Consider the following 22,303-nt stretch of genomic DNA (forward strand, 5'->3'; position numbering starts at 1 on the left):
TCATTCTGTCTTGCTGTGGTTGTTGTTGTAGACTGCATGACCGTTCTGCACTGGTCCATTTTTCATCATGCTCTTTTTATCGTGCACCGTATTTTCCTCCTCTTCCTCTGATTCGTCCGTTTCATCCTTGTCACTCCTTTCATCATCTACTTTTTCCTGAAAAAATAAAATAAAAGCAAAAAGGCACAGTGTGAGAAAACAAGGCCTTTTAGAGAGGCATCATAAATGTATAAAGAGCTTCCATTCTGATGTAGTGTACTGCTGCTCTTGTCAGTGTCATAACAAACTCAGAAATTCAGCTGCATGCATGATTATGTTGAATAAGTGGACAAACACATGATTATTCTTAATTTTTCATTGTTTTTGTGGAATACATTCTCACACTGTCTCTGTAATCAAAGCTGCAATACTGTATACCAGGGGTCACCAACCTTTTTGAGATGAGAGCTACCTTAAGGGTAAAAAATAATATGGAGGGCTACCACATTAACATTTTATTTTTTTTGTTTACCATTTAAATGATTAATATTATGCATTCAACTGCATACACATTAATTCCAGTGCTTACTCCTAACGATTACCAGTTTTTATAAACAATATCAAAGATATTTTACTGAGCGATCATACGGATACATGCAAGTGAGGTGAAGTGAAGTGAGCCCGCGGGCACCGTATTGGCTGCCTGCGGGCTACCAGGTGCCCGCGGGCACCACGTTGGTGACCCCTGCTGTATACTATATGCGGATTTTAAAGAATAAAAACCTGAATCTTCAAGTCACATTTTCAATTGATACACCCACTTTATGTTCCTTCATATTTTATTCAAAAAAGCTCTGATAATCTATTATAATCATATAATAATAAATTATCAAAGGTTAAAAATATGACGTAGTGACAATTCTACAGACAATTATTCCCTGAATCTGCTCAACCTCTCGTCTTTCAGCTTTGCTGTACAATCTCTAGCTCAACTATTTCAATCATAATAATAATGAAAAACAATAATAATGTAGACTTAAACAGCACCCTTTAAGGTATGCAAGGCCACTTTATGAAGCTGAGGGAAAAAAAATTACATATTATTAATCTAAAAGGTCGACAAATTCCACATGAACAATAATGCTCCTCTGAGTCTAATGTGAGCGCTGGAATGGTCAAGATTGGCCTATTTTCTTACATTGTTGGTGAGGAAGCGGACTGCCATGCGTATGATGAGGACAGCCCAGAAGATATGCAGACACTGCAGAACCATCAGAAGCCCATTAAAGAAGTAGTAGCCAAAGAAGGGCTTGTAGACGGTCACTGGGTAAATCCACGTACAGTATATAATGCTGCAACACAACACAGTGAGAATTAAGACAAAGACAAAAACTACATTGAGAAATACATTAGAATACATTTCGGTTTTTAATTTTTTTATATTTGTATAGGTTTGTACCGGAATGGGAAGATGAACAGACGAGTGACGATGAAGACTGCAGCAAACACAATGAAGATGTAGTTACAGGCATTACGCCACCCAGCATAGTTGAACATCTTTGCAGACTGAAAGAGGAAAAGAGGAAGGAAAATTGAGGATAAACTGGCCACAACATGATGTTTGCTCCACTAGGTGGCAGTGTAGTGACATCATAGAAATCACAGCACTCACAGAACCCAATACAAAACTTACATCTAATTTAATACTGTTTTGAATGATTTTAAATGGTATTATTTTTTTATTGATAGGGATACATGACACAACAATCAACATACACATTTTAATATGGCAAGACATTACCTCTAGAAAGTAATCGGAGGAGTCGTGCACAAGCATGATTAGGGTTCCAGCACGGATGTAGTTAACACACCAGGAGAAGCTGATGAGGAGGATGGTCGCTACATGGTGGACAATCTGCTCCTTGAAGTCCTTAAAAGAAGGAAACGTGGTGGAAACAGACATGTTACGGGTTCTGGTGGAGAATAAATGGTTGGAAATAGAGTATACGTGTGTATATATGTGTGTGTGTGTGCTTGTTTAAAACATTCTTAACACTCTAGGTTAATTCTGTGCTGAAACACCTCTTTGTTTTTCTTCAGCAAGATTTTCCTCACTCTGACCCCGGCTGAGTAAAGTCCAGACACTCACACACATTCACACGTGTAACAACAGTCTAATGTCCACACACAGCCCATGCCAGGTGTCAAACTGATAACATGACTGTTGTACGGGTCATAGAAGGAAAATAATAATCACACAAGGGGCTAAACCTCTCTGTATGAATTACAGATTTATGTTCCATTCACTTTTGTTTGGATGCAAGTCAAATTCACTCACTTTGCGTTTCACATCGGAGGCGACACTGAAGAGCAGAGAGCCGTAGAAACCCAGCTCAATCATGTAGTACCAATACTGTGATGGCAGGAGAGTCTGCAGAGGAAAAAAAAAACAGAACTTTATTGATCAATGTGCCCTGTATTCGCTTGATGTCAATCCATTTTAATGTCAGTAAATAGTGAGAAAGGTCGTCACACAAACTTAGAGCCCAAGTAGACACCTTTGACCTGATTATTTTCTGAAATACAGATGATACAGAACCGACAACTGTGTGTGTGTGACATTTCATTTGAACGCTGTATTAAGACACAGGGTTTCCCATGCATTGATCAATTTGTGGTGGGCCTGCCACAGAATCAACTGTGGGAAACGCTGAGATGTGTCTTGATTTGGGTATTAGCATTGCATATTCTGCATTGTTCGCCAAATTACAGTGCAATTTAATACATTATTTATGATTATGTCAAAGAATAGAATAATAACATGGGCATCCATTTCCATCCATCCATCCATTTTCCACCACTTATCCGGGGCCGGGTCGCAGGGGCAGCAGTCTGAGAAGGGACGCCCAGACCTCCCTCTCGCAGGACACTTCCTCCAGCTCTTCCGGGGGAACCCCGGATAGCATGGGCAACACATTTTTATTTATATTTTAGAACTAATATAAATAATAAATAATGAATATAAAATATTTTAAAACAAAAACTAAGAGTAGCATACTGAATAACCCATGAATGTCAGAAAAATAATTGGCTGAAGCAATGGCACATCCTAGATGACATGGCACTTATGCCATTTATGAGAGATACCCTGGTGCTTTCAGTGTGTATATAAACATCCCAAAGACGTACCAGCACAGGAAAGCCTTGCCACATCTCCTTCAGGTCGTACAGCCAAGGTTTCTGGAAGGGGATGAAAGAGAGTGAGACAGCAGAACAACAACCTGTGTATTTACAGTAACTGACTCAGCAAAGCACTGAGTCACTACTGCCCCCCCTGACGAGCAAAAGGTGAGGTTATTGCAGCAAAAAAAAAAAAGACAGACTACCATGGACACACTGCCAGGTTACAACTGGAAGGGCAGCTGACAAATCAGGATGGGAAAATAAGAAATGAGAGGAAGAGGAGGGTGAGGAGGAGATACGGTTCAGGCTAAAATGGCAGTACTCACATCGATGAGGGCGGCCAGGCCAGCAATGAAAGCAAGAAGGTAAAAGGTAAATCTCCAACTGTAAGAGAACACACACACACACACATACAAACACACTCTCTATTCAGTCAATAGGTAAAGACAATAGACACATTTTCTACCAGAAGACACATTAATGCATCAGACACACAATAATGCATAGAGGAGAGAGAGATTTCAGGTGGAATGGACAGCTGGGGAAAAAAAAATCTGGTGATCTACGCTGAGAATGTCAAATTAGGACACACAAAGCCACACACACTCAAAACGGAACACAATGAGAGCTGTCAAATGCTGTCGCCCCTGTTAATAACCTACAACGCAAACAATGACGCGCCATTCCCACTGCAGCTTCTTATACGGGTTTAAAAAGACATTTTCTACAAAAACAAACACAGAGACGAGACGGAAGAGAAAGATGGACTCGGGAAAAAGAGCCAGCAAGAGTGTAAAAATACACCAGTCAGGGCAACGAGGGAGAAAAACAATAGAGTGATTCAGAGGAGGAAATGTCAAACACACAGTGAAAGGCACACCATGACCACAGAGTGGAAAACATGCAGTCACAAGCATGCACATCATATGTCAAACATCAGGCCACTACCACATGTGCACAAATGTGACTATAATTCAGATACACACAGATGGGTCAGTTTGCCAAAAAAACTGATTTTTACTTATATTAAGTTACACATCCTTTTGCTTTTATTTTCTAACTTTACTGGGCATCTATAGTAAAGCTAGATATTGAGTTAACAAGTAGTTTTATTAATAAATTACAAAACAAAATCACACACACACACCGTGGCTTGATAAAATGCAAAAAAATGTCGAATGTCAAATTTTACTCGGATCAAAACAATTAATTGATCATCACGACTTTAGCTAAACCATGAAATATTGAAACATGATCTGATCATGTACATGTGATTAAAAAATAACTTCTACTCTACTTCCTGCAATGGTTTTAAAGAAATATTCTTACCATCTTAAGCACTATTCGAATGGGATTAGTGTTACATGGGGAGACGGAGTAATGTCCTTTTACTACAGGACATCTATAATATTAACGGCCAATTTGCACAGGACAAGACATCTCAGCAAAACTACCACAACTGGGATGGGTAAATCAGGGTAAATCTGTCCAAGGAGCCCTTTACCAGACCGAGTCGTGGAGTAGTAAAACTAATCCCGTCTGAATAGTACTTTAGACAATAATGACATAAAAAGAAAAAACTGATTTCTTTTGAAATGGACTTTCTACAGTTCACGTTTAAGCCATTCCAGTAAAAACTGTTAAAAAAACCATACTGTCTCCTACAGTATGGGTGAACTGACCCTTTAAGGCACTTACATTGATCTAAACGTGAATAATGGCCATGAAAATGATGCCAATATTGTATACTGAGATACTGTATGAAGCACAACACATGGGATGAAGAAATGCATTAATGAATCAGCTTCAAATGTTGTGTGTTTGTCCATATGTCATTCAGTATCTGTCTGCGCTTCAATCCTCATAACGCTGACAGCATCATGCTCTCTACAGTCTGTCGACGGCACCATTAGTGACATACTGTATTTATATCATCAAACTGTAAGTATCATTAGTTGCCACAGCGTGACTCCTTCCAGCTGAGATTAACTTCAATAATGTTTGTATCATTGGGTTTTCATGTTGTTTTAAGTCTGCTTTTGCTACAGTAATTGCTCAAACATAGAAATAACCAACAATGGAGACAGAACCCTCTGTGCTAATTAGAATGTGTGTGCGTGTATGAAGAGTAGAGGCTACAGGCATGGCAGCAGCAGAGTGGCATTGCAAGTTCATGTTAAAAATAGAGGGGTACTTTTGCCACTACAAATGTCCTCATATAGCAAGAGGAACGCAAGGCAGGGCCGCTGCTTCAGCCTGACCTGTAGCTCTACAGCACGTGTTTAAAAGACAGCAAGTATGAGTGCGTTTGTTAACCTGGCTTCTCGAAATTTTTTGAGCAAACTCGGTCGGTCCTGGTTCCTCCGTCTCCTGAACCATCGCTGCACTTGTCTTTCCGAGTAGCCGGACTGCTTGCTAAGAGTCACTATTGAACTCTGAAACACAGAATAAAAACAAAAAAGCGGCCACATTTAAGCGTTTGTTTTCGTTTGACATCACATAAAATAACATTGTTTTAAATGTGTGTTAACATTTACCTGTGTGGGGTTTTTGGTAATTTTACAGTAGTAGGACTCCAGCGAGGGATTGGGAGGCGCTTTGCGTCGTGCTTTCTCGTTCACACCGAGTAGAGAGGCCAGGGGTGTAGCTACGGTCCTGAAATAATAAAAAAAAAAGTTGTTGAGACGGAAACAACTGTGAAAGGAAAATACAATTGAATGAAGTCAAGTTAGAAACAGTGAGAAACTGAAGAAACATGAAATGCCTTTAGGGTGTGGGAGATAATACACCAAAATTGGAAAAATAATTAAGCCATTTGGCTCACGCTGGCATATTTATAGATATGTTTATTTATATGCATTGTCCATGCAAAATAATTACTGAGGAAGAAAGCAAGAGACAAAAGCATTCTGAAGTAAATTATTGAATTAAAAATCAGGAGGGGACGACTAATGGAAAGAAGAGATGCAAAGCCAGCAGACATGGAAGGACATGCAAATATGGGCACAGGCAGTGAATATGGACGATTAATGACAGGACTGACCTCTCAAAGATCTGTCGAATGACGAGGAATACGAGGGCGATGGGCAAAGCCACCCACAAATCTTTGGCTTTGGCGTATACTCGTCCATCGCGATCCTCCAGGTCAGCCCAGCCCAGACCCTCTGGAAACCACAGCCTCTCCTGCCAGAACCACTCACTCAGCTCTGACAGCATTCTGCAACACAGGACACACAAGGAGTCAGCACAACTTTTATAAGTTTATGAGGCTGCGAATCCTTCAGACCCAAAACCTTGATACACATTGTGGAGGCAGAATCCAGACACCCTTAAAAAATACTCAACCTAAAATCTAAATCGGCAGGAAATCTATAGGGGTTATAGCTAAGTTAGGTTAAAGCAGAAATCATACGGACCTATGGCTATTGGTAGACATTTGTTATTGGTGTATGTCACCAAGTAATTAACAAAATAACATGACGGTGTCAATGTTTCCATTTTATTTAAAGCCTGCCCGTAGGTTTTTCCTAACACATATGACAGACCTCATGGAGCATGACCACAGGATGCCCATGTGAGGGATGAGAAAGCAACAAAAGAGGATTTTGGTCTTTAAGTTTTTAACACCTTTCAACGGTCCCCTCAACAGTTGACACCAGCTGTTAAAGCTGGCTTTGACTTATTAAGAGTGCAGAGATGAGGATTGCTGTTGCTGGCAGGGAGCGGCAGAGAAAGAAATTAGAACTGGTGGTGAGGGAGCCGTAGCATCTGAAGGATGTGAGTCATGATTCATCCGGACAGTATGTCTAAAGCCGTAGGGGCACCCCCACACACTCCATCTCTGTAGTCCCATTGCAGAGCTCCAACTTCTCCCCTCCCAGCCGTTGCAGCTGTGCATGCCAAAACCATGTAACCGCTTCACTTCCACGCCCATCCCCAGCCTGCCGCTCCCTGCCAGTAATCAAGAAGAATTCCCTCTTTGGTCAAGAGAGCTAAAGCTGACTTAATGTATATCAAATTATTATGTGATGCTTAATTCACACTTAAAATAATGTTGTGGTAAAGGTCGTTCTGAAGAAAAGCAGGGTGCAATTAACCCACACTGATGATACTTTTTCACCTAAAGGCCACATTATACTTCTCCGACTGCGTATGCGTTATCCGTCTGCGTCACCACGGAGACGCCTCGAGCATTTATACTTCTGCGTCGTGGTGACGGACACTCGCTGCAATTTCCCGCCCGAACAGTAGGGGTCGCTGCGCAAGGTTGTTGTGCTTCTGGCTACAGTGAGCAATGGCGTCCGAGAAAGAAAGAGAGAGAAAGACTGTTGTTGTTGAAACAGTGGTCGTTTCTCACTTTTCTGTGTCACGGAACGCAGTTTTAAGATAATTTGAGGCGAGAAATTGGCCATTTAGGGTCTAAACATGTGCTGTGTGTGTTAAGATATGACGTATTTATAGTTCGGCAGCGGCGTTATCGGCGGGGATCAGCTCCGCCTGTCCTGAGGACCAATCGCAGCTCTTGCCGTCTCCGTTGTCCCTTGACGGAGTGACGGACACTTAAAAAATATTTCGTGCAGACGGAGACGACGCAGAGGCTCTTCGACAGTCTCTGCGTCGACGCAGAGTCTCTACGTAGCCTACGCAGAGCACTTTACGCAGAAGTATAAATTGGGCTTAAGTGTGCATGCATACAATTACAAGAAGTCCTTATCTATGTCTGCAGACCACTGATTGTTTTTTTCACAAAATATAATGCAGCGCGTGCCAAAAAGTATTCAGTTTGTGATCATGGGCAACACATTGTAAACTTTAATACAGCAGCAGTGATGACGACTACTATTCATGACGCATATATTACCAATTACTATTTAATCACAATAAAAAAATTACTTTGCTTCAGTAGAATTATAACAGCGCTCAGTTTACAGTAGTATTTAAATATGTTAATACACTGGGCAGCCACTTTGAGATACAACATATACACTGTAATTTTAAAAAAATGTTTTATCTCAGATGTGTTAAATGGTTTTCGGTTTGTTGTTTTCTTAGAATTAACTGGTTTCTGGTTTAACTTTTTTCCCTCCAGACCATAAATGTAATCTCCCGGTGTTTCACCTGTATTAGTACCAGTGGAGCTGAAAACAGTCAGTTGTAAAAAAAAATATTCTTCATGCTTCTGAGGTCAAAAATCATCGCAGAATAAAGACCCAAATAATTAATATCATAATTTCATAAATCATAAGCAATCTGTTTCAACCAGGTATGGTTTTTGTGAGTGTTTTGGGTAAACATGGAGAAGAAAAAAATACACACAAAACATCCTTTGAGAGCAAAGTTCAGGTGACCTGAGTATAGATCAAATTATGATTCTTCATGAGAAATGTTCTAGTTGTGATAATCATTGACATAGACTGAATGGAATTTGAAAAAACAATGCACTCTTTCTCTCACACACATGACTCGCCTCGGCATGGCGCGGCTAAGTTGCGTTCCCACTAGCATAGTACCTGATACCAGGTACTTTTTATAGTACCTGCTCTGGTGAGGTTACAAGCAGGTACTATGCGGCCACTGATTGGTCAGAGTGCTGTCACAGGAAGACATTTCCCACACAAGAATCAAGCCGAACAATGCCAAACTGTAGATCAGTTAAAAAGACTTCACATTTCCCACAAAAGTGCGTTACGAACGTTGGTTAATATCCAACAATTTACCAGGGAAATGTCTAAAATCTCAACATTTAACAGCCACTGCATTTCAGTCCAGTGTCAGACGGAGTCTGTGCTCTGGTCATGGAGGAAGTACTGCACAAATAGTTTTAATTAACATATTCTAATGATTCATTTACACTGAAAACCACTGCTTTAACGCATGTAATCATGGCAGTTTCATGCAGCTGTGCAGTGATGACTCTGTTACTATTTTTGTAGTGGAAACCAACCAATCTAAACCGTGCCGTGGCGAGCCGAGGCGAGCTGGGACCATAGTGGAAAAGGGCCATAAATAAACAACAGATTCTCAACAGACCCATGTCACTTGTCTGAATGACAGCTTGCAGGATATTTTTTGAATGACTCTTCTGCAACATGCCGGGAACTCTTGTAAACTAATTCGCATGTCTGTGGCCTGTGCTACGAAACAAGATCTGCATACCCATATATCTTCGTTATCCGGCTTCACTAAGCCTAACATCAGCCGCTAACTCAGCTGGGTCTGGTAACAAAACAGGTTTCTCACACTCAGTAAATGTCTTTGCTGTCTCATCCATTAATGGAAGCTTAAAAAATCAACTTTCTACTTTGACTTGGGGTTTTCCCATCTGACTTTTCCGAAAAGAGGCGTGGTTGATCATTCCATGTAACGTCGTCAAGAGACTGTGAGACTGACGCCTGCGGGGAAATGGCCAGGCTAATGATGTAATCAAAATAATCATTAAGGTCTGCTGCTGAGTGAGGGTTGCTTTATTTCTCTGATGGTGAGCAAATTATTATAACAATACTAATAAGAGATAAGATTGATATGCCACAGCTGAAAGATGAGACAAGCAGGTTATCGCTGATGTGATCAATCTATATTCATAAACATGGGGAGGATTCACTTTTTATCCCCAGTTATCATCACACAGCTTCATGTTGCTGAGAACTGCAGTGGCAGAATTAAAAAGAAAAAAACCTCAACAGTGTCATGACTCCTGTCAGGGATCAAAGATCTTTTAGGTTTCGTTTTCTGACGTAACTGGCAACCCGTGGTTGCTCGGCAGCCGAGACTCTACTGACTGCAATGACTGGTAGACGGCGGTAGGTGGCGCCACATGCCAAAACATGATTTCAAAACATAAACATGATTTGCAGTCTGCAAAATATTTTTTTTTATGCAAATATTTTGTCTGTACTGTTGTTGTTGGTGAGTTCAGTTTGTTATATGAACATTATTCCTGAGTCTCTGTGACATATTAGGAGGATTTTATGGCCAGTTGCTTTAGATTTATTACATAATGCACCTTTAAATAAAGCTATAATAACTAATGTGATAATATTTATTTAGGGTTATAAATTCAGCTAAATTACACTACAGTAGTGTTGTAAAGTCTGAAACATCATTTGGTATTCATCAGTTACAACCTGCTAAATATAAACCAGCTCCTTCACTTCTGGTAAACATGTACTGTGTACAGCCTCCGCTAAATCATATATGTGTTGCTAAATACTCTGTGCATCTTTGGCTGACAGCATACTGGAAATAGTCAGCCTGACTTGTTGAAAACCATCCCCTCACCAATCTATTCAATTGCTACACACTGTTTATTATCACTTTACTGTTAACACTGTCAAGGTCTTGGAGGAATGATAACTACTTTTCTGGTGGTCTGATTGGCAAGCAGTTGGGCTAGTGACAAGCTTTTATAATGTCCTCTGAAGTCTTCCTTCTTCAGAGCAGGTTAAAGGTGGTGTGTTCATTACCATGATGATAACCCCCAGTAAGAAAAGAACCAAAGTTATCACTGGAATAATGCTAAAAAAAAAAGTGAATATGGAAGAATATCATGAGGTAAATTCAGACATTATTGAATTGATATGGCAGCAAACGTTGTGATGGCAGTCTTAAGACACAAAGACCTAAAGTAAAGCCAGTAGGTAGCAGCAGAGGTCAAATAATATGATGCAACAGACACTTATCTCAAACAGATCCATTGCCCTTGCTGATAAGGGTTAGTATAATAAATTCTGTAAAAGGGTATGGTCATTATTCAAAACAACTGTGTATCACAATATGAATTATATCATGGCCTCTGAATCGTGATATGTATAGTACCATGAGACTGTAGGAAATACCCTGAAATCCCAGGTGTTCCTGATTACTCTCCTTAACATGCTCTGTGTGTGTGTGTGTGTGTGTGTACATTTACAGTGCCTTTAAGTGAGATTGTCTAGAGAGTAAATGTGTCTACTGATTACATTATGATCATACAATAAATGTACATGTCATCTATAACTATATTTGTTTTCAGCATTAGTGTCAGAGTTTGCCATAATGCATTTTTACAGCATGAGTTTGCTAAGCTGCAAACATACATTGTAAACAGATAAATATTTTGCGTTTATGTTGTAATTCTAACAAAGAAGCTGATCTGTGAGGGTTTGCTGTATTGGACTTCAGTCGTTGTTACTATTTTTAACCACTGGCTTCACCAAATCCCCTATAACTGAAATCATACAGGTTCCACATTTATATTGTCAGACACACAAGCAGAAATATAAGACTGGTAAAGTAATGCTTGAGGTAATGATCCTGGTGACACCGACAGTGTCATGGATGAATGTGTCAGTTATGTTCCACATCATGTCATCTTAGTCACAGTTCCCAGTTTCCTGTTGCAACAGAACGCCTCGCTGAGCATTGGGCTTTAGATGGTTCACAGGACAGAGACACACCAGTAGTCTGCACGAACTTCACTGTGTAATATATGACTTCCCATAATAACAACAACCGTCCTTAAACTGTTAATCAGGCACAATTAGGATCAATAGAGCATCCTTTGATTCACATTCCCAAATATAAACAAAAACCTGCATCTAAACAAGGAAAACTTGACACCGCTGCAGCAGTGAGCTGAGCGGATAAAGCTTTCAGAACCCACAGGATTTTTTTAGGGTTACTTGTTGAGATCATCCAGTTAATTCAGCACTTACGGCACTTTTCCCCCCACAGCTTTCCTAACACCACATTCCATTGGCTCTCAGGATCATATGACTAAACTCTGACCATTTCAGAGGTCCAATAAAAATAAAGGATGCCTCTGGTGGGGGAGGGAGACAGGAAGTCCTCTGACTGTCTCTTTTTCTCTTCCTCTATATGAATGATCCAGTGACTGTAAACAGACCTCCAGCTACTGGAGGAGAGAGCATAGCTCCAGCTGTTACCAGTATGTCTCTTTTCAGCTCCATAGTTTACAAACCTAAACTGCTGTCTTTCAGAAATGATAAAAGGATAAAAGTCTTCTTGGGGAAACCTAAACAGACCAGACTGGAACCTGGTACAGCAACCAGGAATATTTGGAGAATGTAAACTTACTGCCACAATAAGAAGGGGAGAGCTTCAGCCTCCTCATTCACTGCCCACAAATGAACAAAACCTGATGGTGTCAACCAAACTTTGTTTCTCTGAATGACAAGGAGATCACGAGTCATGGTGGCTGACTCATAAAATACCATCTATTTGTGTAAACAACTACCCATTTACTCATATCATTCATACTTAAGTTGTTCACTGTCAGCTGAATCACTTGAACCACACACTTTAAACAGATGGAGACAGACACAGCAGGATGAGGCAGCATAGATGCTGTGCAGTTAAGACCTGTCATTCCCAGAGGGTTTTTTTTCCAACCTTATGCTTAAGAGTTGTGTGTATGTTTTAAATGCCATTCATAAAATAAAGTTGTGATTCTCGTGACTCTTGGAAATGTCTGGTCTAGCTCTTCAAAAAAAATATTAGGTTTTTCATCTCGCGTTTGCCCTTGTATCACAATTTATATTGTAAATTTGGTCACAATAGTCTGTTGTCTATGTAAACTGGGTACGTATATTAAAACATTAGGAAACACATGGTACGAGGAGTCAATGATGAGTTTACAGGTTTTAGAGTTGGATGATTCAGAGACAGAGGAGCAATTGAACATATGGTCACAAGACTGTAGTCAAAATGGAACAAAATGGAACAGATTCAATCAAATAAGTCAGCAGAAGAAAATTAAATAAATAATATGAATCTGATATTTCTGCATTAAAATATCTAAAAATGATCAAACTAATGTTACATATTTTGTTGGGTAGAGTATTGACATGAGTCAAAACAGTCTTAAATCAGTCGTTACATCCATTGAAATACTAATTTATTTTCAAGGTAATAGGTCATTTCATTTTGGTCACCTTTTTTAAGCAGGGGTCTCAAACTCAAATGACCTGGGGGCCAATGTGCATCTATTGTGGTCAAGAGGGGGCCGGCCTAGAGAACAAAAAGTGGGTAAAATAATTATTTTAAATTACATAAATAAAAGTGTGGACAACTGTAATTAAAATGTGTACCAGGAGCCGTTTCGGTCACTGACATTCGTGGCTTGGGCCCCAACAAGCGTATTTATATATGTAATTGAATGTTGTATGTGATACATTTAATAATGGGATAATTATGACCAAATGTGTTCTTATAACTGTGATAAAAAACATTGCTAGCAAACATATATTCTATATATCTATCAGCTGTGCCTCAGCTACACACTGTGTATAAAAGATGGTGAGGTCGTGGGCCATGTTTTCATTATAACATGATATTAAGTGGGGGGCCGCATGTAATTCATTGGGGGGCCGCCAGTTTGAGACCCCTGTTTTAAAGACATCATCCACTTTACCCGTCTCTGCTATAACTTCCTGAGCAAGCCCTCTTCGGAACATCAGAGAGGAAGGAAATATGTGTTGCTACTAGTTTGTTTTGAGTGCATTTGTCACTGATCGATCAGGACTACTCGTTGCACATTCTGCTGCAGAAAATCTCCCCGTAAAGCACACACAGTCATCAGACAACCCAGCAAGACAATGATTCCCATTGCTAATGCCTGAAATCAATAAACTATAGTTATTGTTTTGATAGAGAGTCCTGTAGTAAATTAAAAAGTACACTTTGATTCAGTCCCGTGTTTAATGGAGTGGACACTTGAGTATAGTGCTGTTTGTTTTATTGAGAGCTTTATACTAGCTTGTTGATAAAACAAGACATTTGAATGTGTTAAAGGGGCTGTAAATGAAATACATCCTGTAAAATACATGTTGCATAGCTTTATACTCCAACAGCTATGACCGATTATACCAAGTGTTTGATCCAAGACATGAATCTCTCACTCTCAGGGGTCTGTGAGAACAACTGTGGATGCATGCAATGACTGATTATAAAAAGTGTGGCCCTGTCAAATACCAATATCAGTCTAACTGTAGCCTACAGTAAGTAATGGGTATACATCTAATTATGTCCAACTTCTGTAGTGACAGCCTTTACTTCTTGTGGTCCCACATACAACCACAACTCACACACCACAGAAAAAAACTTAATACAAATACTGTGGGATGATGTGGCAGTTCTGAAGGCTTGAATTCTTTCTGGACATGTGTGATTAGCTGTAACACGGGTCATCCCTTAGGCATTTTGGGCCAGAGGGTTTTGAGAGTGAGTCATATCCGCACCCACAACAAAACAGTTGTTTTCTGTTTAACCACGATCCCAAAGTGTAAGTCATACTGTAAAGCGGGAAGCATGTTAAATAATCCAGGTGGAGACAGTCAATCACAAGAAAGTCACCTTCAGGGCCTTTAACACTGATCTGTGACCCTGATAAAAGAATTGAAGGGGAGATTTAATCAGTCCGCATACTGATTTGAGTAGACCTGTTGGGGAGGTGTAAAAGGTAATACTGTTATGCTAATTGAATCCCTCTGTGGGATAACGATAACCAAATACAACACAGAAAAACCGCAATACAATGAATGTCTGGGCAACATTCCTGTCTTCAACTACACTGAGTAATCAGTACTCAATGGAAAATCTTATCATATCATAGTTGGTATCATTGTCATCAATAATTAGATTTTTTGGGCTTGTTTTTCTGTTTATTATATTGTTTAAAGTTGTACTAAACCGTATTCATTCTACAGTAACTGATTAATATACACTTGTTAATATTGATGCATCAAATTTATTTACATCTACATTGTTGTAGCTGGTCAAAGTGGAGCTAGTTCTGGTCTGTAGTCCAGTAGTTCCTCACCTAAACATCACTATGAGAAATTTAGTAAAGAAAAAAACTATGCAGAACAAACTTTCCTGACAAAGTGTTCCTGAACTGTTTAAATAGGAACATTCAGTTAATCACTTCTGGGTGGGTTTGGGTTTGTCAGTCTTTCTGTTTTACAATATAATATTTTAATAGTATTACTGAACTTGTTTTTGGTTTTTTTTGGTTTTTTTTTAAACAACACGTACAATCTGTCTTGCAATGTAATGTATCACCTAAATATTATCTACATGATACAGGTACTCAAAAGGTAAACATTGTCAAATAAATAAATGTTTGGATTTAGTTTTACTCCCCTTAGCACCACTTGAAGTTTCTGAAAACAAAACTACATAACGGTTCTTTAAGTAATGATCTCATGATCTTAAGTCAATTTTTAGAAAATGATTAAAAAGGGAGAGCATTTGGTCACTAAAAATATCATTTGGTCACTAAAAGAAACAATTGGATGCTGTTTTTGTGTTGGGTTTGACTTTTAGTTCGCATTTCCTTTTAAGACAACATCACTGGAGACTTAATCTAGAGGTAGACCAATTGTTTCTTTTAGTGACCAAATGATATTGTTCTTTCTTTAGGTGTGTACACAGCATGCCTACAAAATACAGGACATGCAGTGGAGTAAAGAGTAGTGGTGAAAACCACAACCATGTCATACAGGACATGTACAAGGCTGTATCTGAGTGTGTGTGTGTGTAGTTACAGTGATAATGTGACATTAGCAGGAGACCAGGCCGACCTCACGTCTTCATATCAGACAACACAAATACACGGCGACAAGACCTCCATTAAAACACTATTGACTCAATGACGCCATGTATGACTTTTAGTAGTTAAAACAGTCCGTTAAATCTTTATCATCACCCTCAAACGGGACTTAAGTGCGTAATGACGTGTGAGCGACACGAAAATGCGGAACGTCGCAAGCACACTGACGCTCATATGAACTAATAATAATGTATGCTACTAGCTTACATGAACACGAAAAATGACTTACTTTGGAGTTTTCCAACGCAGTGCGTAGTAAAGTCGAGCTCAGTGTGAGGCCAGAAGTCTTGTGTCGTCTTTTCTCCACTGTGTGCTCTCCGGGTCCCACCTAGCTAGCTGTAAACCTAACGGTCCCGTGGAGACTGTCCAGCCCGCTGCTAGTGCTCAGAGGAGGAGGAGGCGCAGTCTGTGTTCAAGTTCAGTGTCCAGGCTGATTTTTACATGTTTCCATCGAGAAATAAAAAGTTTGTTTTTTTCCTTCTGTGAAAGAAGAATAACGGGAAGAGAAACATAAAACTAGCTACCGAGAGCAGACCAAGTGAACGGGTCAATGCGGCCGGAAATCCCCCTCCCCACAAATTTCTTTCTCACTCGTCGTGTGTCGCAGTTTATTTCGTCCCCATGTGTTTCTCGGGAGTCAGTCTCGGTGAGTGGCCGGCCAGAGGTGGAAGTCTGGCCCGCAGAGCAGACGAGCGAAAGGAGCGGACGGAGGGAGGGAGGAGGGAGGGAGGAGGGAGGAGGGAGGGCAAAACGAGGAGGGAGGGACGCAGATGACGTCCACCAAGCTCTCATTCACTCCCTTACACATAATAGCTCACAAATAAGATATTCTTTGCAATGTAAATAATATCACAGTGGGATACTATTAATGTCACTACAGAGTCCTTTAACGTTTACAAGACTCTGCAGTGATTCCAAATGCAATGATTTGGACAGCCTAATCAAAACATTATTATAATAGTAATAATAATAATGCATTAAAGGTGCATTATGTAATAAATCTAAAGCAACTGGCCATAAAATCCTCCTAATATGTCACAGAGACTCAGGAATAATGTTCATATAACAAACTGAACTCACCAACAACAACAGTACAGACAAAATATTTGCATTAAAAAAAATATTTTGCAGACTGCAAATCATGTTTTGGCATGTGGCGCCACCTACCGCCATCTACCAATCATTGCCGTCAGTAGCGTCTCAGCTGCCGAGCAAACACGGGTTGCCAGTTACGTCAGAAAACGAAACCTAAAAGACCTCGGTATTTTGAATTTGAATGTAGTAACTGTTTTTTGGCCACATTCTTACATATGGCACCTTTAACCAATTTCTCAGGAATGAGATTCTGCCTCATTAAGTCAAGATTTTGAACTCAAAATGAGGACTACTGATCCTGACAAGCTTAGTGTTTGTACCACAAAAGTTGTTCTAGGCCCCTTCTTTGACTTGTCTTTTATCCTCAATTTATATATCATGTCTTTTCTGAATGGTTCAACTACTTTTACTCTGGAATCACAGTCAAACTCAGCTCTCGCTTTTGAGCCCTTTTATTTTCTGTAAACCATGTTACCTTAATACACGCTTAGAGCTGCAAGTTTGGTCAATTAATAAAACACACATTCACAGGGAACAATAATAAATTGACAAGTGGTAATAAATCAATTGCATGTCAAATTGCATAATGCAATATACATCTTGAAGAAATATGTGACCTTTCTTAAATGCAAACAGCTGTTGTACTTGTGGCATTTGCAGATTGGCGTGCGTGTGTGTTTGGATATTTCCTTAGCAGTTACCCTTCTCACATTTCTTTTTTTTCAAAAGGAATAGACTAGTTTGCACTCATGACCCATGGACTATTAAAAAGAAGCATGTGAGGGGTCACAGGCTGACATACAGTGCAGTATGACCTCAGGTCTAATTCACCCAGAGGCTGGTAAGGAGCTTGTCTCAGATAGTCAACGAATACACTTGTACGGCAGTTTCAAATAGACAAGATCAGTGAGGTCATTCGTCATGTGAATGTTGACTATTCTGAGAATTTTCCTTTTTTATACTTTGCAAAAGATACATGACATGTTCTTGTAACTAATTTAAAACACTTTACTGGGACAGCCCTTAAAGATAAAAGTATACAACCCCTGACTGCCGATTAATAAGTAGGTGACTTGGCTGCCATTAATGATTATAAAAAGTTGTAAGCATGGCTCTTTAACTCGTGTAGGTGAAAATGGTCTTGACCTCTGAACACACGCTCTGTACTTACCCCCCCTTCTGGTCACAAGATACTTGTGCAATTTAATTCCTCTGGCAATTTTGCATGGAATTATCCTCGTCCAGATTTTAATGGAAAATAACTCAGAAAAAAAACACTTTTTACCACTTTATTTCTTTTCTTTTCTTTCCACACACACACACACACACACACACACACACACACACACACACACACACACACACACGCACACACACGCACACACACACACACATTCTTGTACTTACTGAGGACCAGTATAAATATCTACTTCATGAATGACTTCTACAAAGGACTACTTGGCGCAGTACCATAAAATGTCTGCAGGTGGAGCCTCAGAGCAAAACATGTGTAAAACACCAGGGCTGGATTTTTGAACAGGGTTTTGTTCTATATTGAGGACCTCTCTTAAAAACCGAATATAGCATGTTTACAACCTAAGGAAGTGATTTCAATGAAAAATAAAGTGAGGACCGGCCAAAATGTCCTCACTTCGTAAAAATGACCTCAACTTGTTGGTTAAAAACCCTCACTGGTCCTCAGTATGCCGCAAGAACACACACACACACGCGCACACACTTACACGCACACTCAATAAATCATGTCACAACATTCAGTATGATATTATTTTTTTATTTTAACTTAAAAAGAGAGTGGATCAAAAACAGGATTCAATAAATTAGAAATAAATATAATTGCTGTCATAATTAATACATACAATTGCAAGAGTCTGACAGAAACAGGCCCTTAAAAAGGTTTTCTCTAAAAAATTCTAAAATTAAAATATTGCAACCCACTCAAACCCCTTCTCCCAATAAACAAAATAATTGATAAATTAGTAAATAAATAAAAAATAGCTCAAATATTAAACCTCCCGAATAAAAGTGCAACCCCCCCCCACCCCCACCCCTACCTCCCCAGTGTTTCACCTAAAATCTAAGTAGAAATTTAAAATAGGTTAGTGATTTCCCATTTTACAATTTGGAATGTATTATACCTTTATGTAAATGATGATGTTACTAGTAATAATAATAATAATAATAATAATAATAACAATAATAATAATGATGTTGCTGTGTCCTGTTTAGTGTTTATCTAAAGTAGTATTCTTTTTGCATTTTTTTTCTTGTTTTTTAAATGCTGCTCTTTGTAAACTAAATTATTTACAGGTCATAAGGATTTTCTCCAAAGTCTCTCTAACCTACTCAATTAATTGTCTTTTTTTTTTTCTTTTTTTTTTTTTGCATTTTCCTTCTTTTTTTTCATTATGAAAGATCGGTCCCTCTATATTTGTCACGTAATAGACATGGTATAGACATGATAAAGTCTATTGGAGTGATATATCATCATATTTCCATCAGTTTCCTTCATACACGCTTGGTCCAAGTTGCCTTAACTGAAATCAACACCCTGTTGGCAAACTCCACACAGACTCTGGTCAAACCAGGCTCTCGGCTGTACGGGTAAGATTACTGACTCGTGTGAACTGTGTGTATCTGTGTGAGTGTTGGCAGGTGTGTGTGTGTGTGTATGTCTGTGTTTGTGCACTTGTATATGTACATTTGTATATCGGCCTTGTACCGTTTGAGGTTCAGTGTTGAGAGTGCGTGTGTTTTTCGTGTAAGCATGTGTGTGTGTGTGTGTGTGTGTGTGTGTGTGTGCGACTGCACTCTCTGGACACTCAAAGGTAGCAGACAGTCTGAAAGCACAATGGACCCTGGGATCCCACCTCAGCTGGACTCTGCAGGGTCACCTGTGAAGGGGTGGGAGGGTTTGGGGAGAGGAGGGAGTGACACATAAACATGGAGAGAGGGACAAAGAAGGAGGGAGGACGTGTTAGCGTTATGAATACACAGGAGCTCAACGGCTGATGTTTTACATCTTGACAAACATGCCCCTTCCAATCAAACACAACTCTGGTGTAGGCACGGCTTTGAACTACACTCATAGGCCTTGCAGCAAACTGCACCTCAGGATGCTCCTATTATTATTATTATTATTTCTGATTCAGATCCATAGTGGTGAGTCAAAACAAGAAGGCATCATTCACAGTTGTAAAAAGCTCCGTCTCTCATTACATCATGGTGCTTTAACACATATACACACACACACAGTGTCCGGATCATGCAACTCAATACAGTGGAAATCATTAATTAGTGTCCTTGTGTGATTGGACGTGTGTTTGGAAGGTATGTGCATGTGTGCGTTGATAGTTTCCAGTCTCTCATGAGCATGTGCTGCGCTTCTATGCCTTGAATCATGGCAAGCAAACACTACTACCGACATGCATCACTCTTGGCATTTGCAGTATAGAAATTCTGGGTGACAGTTTGAAACAGACATAGGGGCAGAAGTGTTGGAGGGTTCAAATGCAGGTTTTACTATTAAGGTCCATTTCATATTAACAACTCCTTATTACCCACAAGTAACATGAAGGTTTATGCAAGAGAAACAGAATCCTTTATTTATAGTGTGTGCTGCCATGTCATGGTGCCTCCAAAAAAGAATTTGGCAGCAGCTACACATTTCCTACTTTCATAAAGGTTATTATTATTATTATTATTATTATTGGGGGTTTTGGAGAGTATTACCTAAAACTGAAAAAGATTCTATATTCTCGCTGTGACACAATTCTCCCAGAATTCCTATAGTTGAAGGCTGTTCTCCTATAAGCAAGAGGCACTTGTTTTTCCCCACCATGACAACCACATTACCTTAAAAACACGAGCTAGAGGGATAGAGAGAGAATAGGCTGGGATGGAGAGAAGTGAAGAAAGAGTCTGACGGAGAAAACAAGAAGGAAGAAGGATATACTGGGACCAGAGAAGGATGAGCAGGAAGGAGGGATAAAGTCAAGGGGAGAGGGAGGAAACACCACAAAAGCAGTGAGAGAGGGTGTAAAAGTGGCCAATAAAGAGAAATGAAGGAGCAAAAAAAAAGTAAGTGCCACATTTAACAGTGAAACAAATCAAAATCCTGGGTTACAAACTCAGCCTATCACAGTACACCTCAATGAAATGCATGCTCACCCCAAAAGAAAAGTCTGCTTTCATCATAAAACCTACAAAGGCTTAACTGATCTTTTCTACTCTAAAATGTATTGTCTGTGTTGTGGAGCAGTTTTAAACTAAGATTATGCTGCGTTATTTTCTTTTTATCATGGCCAACGTGGCTTGCTGTTTTTGTATATTGCATAAAACCATGTTTGTTGATGATACTTTTGCAGTAAACTGTACTGCTGCTCTACATTTCTTCACCAGCCCACGATGAAAACCTCTGGACTAAGCCTCTCTATGCAGACACCGATACAACGAAGGTAATGCACTGCTGTATCACACACTAACAGTGTAACACAGACACATATGTACACATAGATGTCCACGCTCACTACTGTACCCAAACAATTTGGTCAAAAAATGATAACACCAAACAGAACACTACAGAAACTGATCAAAAACAAAGCTGCAAAAGAAATAACCAGCATTGCTACAGAATTTTATCAGATGACTATGCAATGATTACGTGTATCAAATATCCAATCCAATCAATTGATCTGAGTACAGTCCTGGCTATTGACAGTTATTGATCAGTATGTGCACAGGTCAATACAAAATAAAGTCACAATGCACCAAACACAGTCTGTGGTCACTACAGCAACAGGACATGCAAGTCAACGCATGGCTGGTTGCTCGAGGTGACAGAAAAAAAATTGCCAAAGGCAACCAACACAGGCAATCAATCGCCACAGCAACCCAAACACAAGCCAACCAATCAACTTACAACAATGTGAGAGGAAGGGGGGGTCAGGGCTTTATCGGTCACTAGGCAACCATTGCCATAGCGATGGGGTCCTCGTGAATTATGATTGGACGGAAGGGTCTTGGGTGAGGTAAGTTGCCGTTTCAGGAAAAGATCAAAACAGCAGGAAAGAAAATTAAAAAAAGATTGTGATAGAAAATAAATAGGAAAACAATATTTTAGTATTTTTCAAAATCCTGGATTGATTGATCTGTTTTTTTTTTTTTTATATGAGTAAGCCAATGTATATTCACTGATATGTCATGTTAAGCCCCGCCTCTTAACGTTTTTACCATCAGTTATCATTACCATGTCAAAGCTATAGCTATCGTTTTCCACGTGTTATTTCACAGTAAGTTAACTTTATTGACCTGCTTCCAAAAAAATACAGCAGCCCACTTCCCTTGGTATTGTGTCATTCGTCACCTCCTGACCACCACCTCACCTTTTAATTTCTTCTTCCTCCCCTCACTTTTTAT

General features: G+C 39.6%; 1 protein-coding gene across 1 annotated transcript; it reads right to left on the reverse strand.

The window, feature by feature from the left end:
• cers2b (ceramide synthase 2b) lies at positions 1-16,294 on the reverse strand (the record flags this gene model as incomplete). The annotated part of the gene is made up of 11 exons (XM_083893072.1): positions 16,002-16,294; positions 6,206-6,379; positions 5,700-5,817; positions 5,479-5,597; positions 3,489-3,546; positions 3,169-3,219; positions 2,318-2,410; positions 1,781-1,909; positions 1,439-1,545; positions 1,178-1,331; positions 1-156 (listed from the first exon to the last, which is right to left on the reverse strand). Exons 2-11 carry the CDS (start codon positions 6,376-6,378, stop codon positions 1-3), a joined length of 1,158 nt encoding a protein of 385 aa, XP_083749198.1. The 5' UTR covers position 6,379; positions 16,002-16,294.
• Between the last annotated feature and the right edge of the window lie 6,009 nt (positions 16,295-22,303).

Source organism: Microchirus variegatus (genome assembly GCF_963457635.1).
Source record: "Microchirus variegatus genome assembly, chromosome: 1".
Lineage (NCBI taxonomy): Eukaryota > Metazoa > Chordata > Actinopteri > Pleuronectiformes > Soleidae > Microchirus > Microchirus variegatus.